At 45.8% G+C, this 3,461-nt stretch overlaps 1 protein-coding gene across 1 annotated transcript; it reads left to right on the forward strand.

The window, feature by feature from the left end:
- The first annotated feature begins 626 nt into the window (after positions 1-626).
- Positions 627-2,176, forward strand: LOC122008150 (expansin-A4-like). The gene is made up of 3 exons (XM_042563761.1): positions 627-830; positions 923-1,241; positions 1,500-2,176. The coding sequence occupies exons 1-3, from the start codon at positions 692-694 to the stop codon at positions 1,807-1,809; spliced, it is 768 nt and encodes a 255-aa protein (XP_042419695.1). The 5' UTR covers positions 627-691; the 3' UTR covers positions 1,810-2,176.
- Positions 2,177-3,461: the final 1,285 nt, after the last annotated feature.

Raw genomic sequence — 3,461 nt, forward strand, 5'->3', positions numbered from 1 at the left:
AAGTCAGAATGTGACGGCGAGATAAGAGTCTCCAGAGACAAAGGTATGAACTATGCGGGAAAAAAACAAATTATCCACAGGCAACGTAATAAATTGCTCTTAACTTCGAAGTTAGCCGCATGTTCCCACTCTATGCGAGCGACAAATTTCTCATCAAATAGGAAATTACGCTTTTGTTTTCTGGAGATCAAACCACGAAGTGATCCGGTTCGTCCGTTCTACATGCACGAATCACGACCTGGTTCCGCGATTTTGGAGGTCCACCCCTGTGTCGTCTACTCGATGAATTACCGACGTGTATTTCTGCGGGCCCCACTGAATTAACAAATAGGAATACGGGTGATGAATTAACAAGCGGTGGAGGATCGACCGATGAATAGCACGCAAATGGACGGGAGCCGTTAAGCGGCGAGTGGCACGTAGAGGACCAGCGAAACGAATCGTGGCCGTTGGTCGGCCATCGGACGGGCAGGGATTCGTGATCGACGCGAGCACTTTCCTCCAACTATACGCCATCCTGCGTACTCGCGCGGTGCCTTTTTATTAAATTACGCCAACTGCCACTGTTTGGCATTATCTCGCCCGCGCTCACGCTTCCCGTACCCCTCGTGCCCATAAATAGCTCTGCTTTCCACCTCTTCTCCACCACCAGCTGCAAACCCTAGAGTGTGATCGGGCGAGCGAGTCGGCGATGGCATTGCTCTCCTTCCTCACTCTCCTCGGCCTTCTGGCGCCGGCGTCAGCCCGCATTCCTGGCATCTACACTGGCGGCCAGTGGCAGGACGCCCACGCCACCTTCTATGGCGGCAGCGACGCCTCCGGCACTATGGGTAAGCCACATTGCTCTATGCTCGTGTTCTTCTGACGGTTCTAGTGGGGATTGCTTAGATTTGACTTGATTTGGGTGGTGGCGGTGGCGTAGGAGGGGCGTGCGGGTACGGGAATCTCTACAGCCAGGGTTATGGGGTGGAGAACGCTGCGCTCAGCACGGCGCTGTTCGACCAGGGGCAGAGCTGCGGGGCGTGCTTCGAGATCAAGTGCGCAGACGACCCGCGGTGGTGCCACTCTGGGAGCCCCTCCATCTTCATCACCGCCACCAACTTTTGCCCGCCAAATTACGCGCTACCCTCGGACAACGGCGGGTGGTGCAACCCGCCCCGCCCACATTTTGATCTCGCCATGCCCATGTTCCTCAAGATCGCCGAATACCGCGCCGGGATCGTTCCTGTTTCGTATAGAAGGTATTTCCCTTGATCCTTTCTCTTTCGTATAGTCCCCTTCCCTGACTATGTGATTCTGTCACGAAGCAAGGAACAGAAGATGAATAAATTTTTAAAAAAAACACACACACACAATGTTGTGCACTCAAAGCTCCCACCTTTGATCAATGGCAGAGCACAATCAAATCTATATAGAGGATATCCACCCTTTTGGCCTTTTGCTCTATTCCTGAATCACGGTGTTTCATGATTTTGCTTGGGACCATTTTCTGTTCGCAGGATTCCCTGCAAGAAGTCCGGAGGGATTCGTTTCACCATCAACGGCCACATGTACTTCAACCTGGTGCTCATCACCAACGTAGCCGGCGCAGGCGACATCATCCGCGCCAGCGTGAAGGGCTCCAGGACGGGGTGGATGCCCATGTCCCGCAACTGGGGCCAGAACTGGCAGTCCAACGCCGTCCTCGTCGGCCAGTCCCTGTCCTTCCGCGTCACTGGCAGCGACCACCGCACCTCCACCTCCTGGAACATCGTCCCCTCCAACTGGCAGTTCAGCCAGACCTTCGCGGGCAAGAACTTCCGCGTATGAGCTCGCCTTTCCTGCCCTTCTCTTCTGCTCCAAAAGAGTGTGTGATTGACGCCAACTAGTTTTTTCCCCTGAAATTGGTGTTGGTGCTTGTGTTGTGTCCCTATTTTGCTATGCATTTGGAATTACAGGAATATATAGAATGGTAGATATGGTAGAAGTGGTGGCTGAAGTGGCCGCAGAGCAAATTGAAGTCTTGTAGCCCGCAGTTGCCGATTAATGTATCTGAGTTGTCCTTCACAAAGTGTGACAGTGTTGGATTGTTGTGTTCCTGCATCCATTAGTGGAGAACATTCTCATGTGATGGATGGACCTTAGCAGTTGCTTCATCCTCACAAAATAGTATAAAAGAAATGATTTGCCTTGTCTAGCTGCCACTCTTGAAATGGACAAGCACTGGCCCTTCAGTTTGCTTAAAGATTGCACTGGAAGGCATCAGTGTCCTAATGATCATGTTCTGGACATGAATGTTCGGGGCAATGATCCTATTGCATTTAAGATTACATTGAAAGGCATCACTGTTGTCAATGATCATGTTGAAGGGCCTTGCCCAGTTAATCAATACTGTTTCCTATGTAGGCAGAAGGAAAGATATGCATCAGTTTTTGTCGGGCTCTAGATTGCTCTAGCTCACTTATTGACGCTGACATTTAGCACTGAATAATTATTAATAGATAATATCACTTAAATAGATGCTTGAATCTGCTGCATTATACAAGTCTCATATGAAGTAAGATTCTTCTAATATTATGCTTCTAATCGTTTATATAAAATGATCGTACATGATACATACACTCCCTTAAGTCTATACGCCATATACAAAATTCAGTTGAAGTGGATGACGATTCTAAAGACTAACCAAACATCGACGATCCATGTCATGGCACGCCAAAGATTGACTATTGTGTACAGTAAGCTAAATGGTTTAGCTACTTGAATTTTCAAAGTTGACACTAATTATTTTTTAATGTATATTATTGCACCCCCTCAGTTTACCAAATGTGGCAACTAACTCAAGAATAAGACGACAGAAAAAGAGTAACGCATCAATTGACAAGAAATAATAAGAGAATTAATGACTTCGAGTTGCTCTTCCTCAATAAATACTACCATATTGTTGAATGATTCAAATGAGACAAAATTGAAAAGAAAACTAGACATAAGAACTAATTTGAAACAAAAGACAGGATTGAGACTTCAAGTGAGACTTAATGAGAGTTTAAAAACCATGTTTATCCAACTTCAATTTAAATGGATATCATTTCTAGATGGTGTGCAACGTACACTGTCAAATATTACTTACCTGAGTTTAGTTTGATACACATGCTGGAATGGCTTGAAATAATAATAAGGAAGCGTTATTATGATACAAATCTCTGGTCTGAGTTCTTCAACCCTTTGGAATCTCAAACAAATTGGATGCTTACTCTTGTGTAACCACTTCATAGAATCAAGGTTATCAAGCAGGATCATTTTCTCACCTCACAAATCTAAATATTGATGGAATGACAAGGGTTTTTTATGTACAGATAAGTAATTTCAATGGTTGAACGTCTTTTTGATATTCAACTGAGAGAATTTTCTGTACATATGCACATTCAGACGAACAAATCCTTGTAGAATATCATTGTTTCTTCCAATCAATGCATATTAAG

Source organism: Zingiber officinale, chromosome 8A (genome assembly GCF_018446385.1).
Source record: "Zingiber officinale cultivar Zhangliang chromosome 8A, Zo_v1.1, whole genome shotgun sequence".
Classification (NCBI taxonomy): domain Eukaryota; kingdom Viridiplantae; phylum Streptophyta; class Magnoliopsida; order Zingiberales; family Zingiberaceae; genus Zingiber; species Zingiber officinale.

Excerpts from the sequence above, each read along its gene's own strand:
- LOC122008150 (XM_042563761.1), top strand. The coding sequence starts at position 692 with ATGGCATTGCTCTCCTTCCTCACTCTCCTCGGCCTTCTGGCGCCGGCG. Across the intron at positions 831-922 it reads CGACGCCTCCGGCACTATGG|GAGGGGCGTGCGGGTACGGG; the intron begins GTAAGCCACATT and ends GCGGTGGCGTAG. Across the intron at positions 1,242-1,499 it reads GTTCCTGTTTCGTATAGAAG|GATTCCCTGCAAGAAGTCCG; the intron begins GTATTTCCCTTG and ends TTCTGTTCGCAG.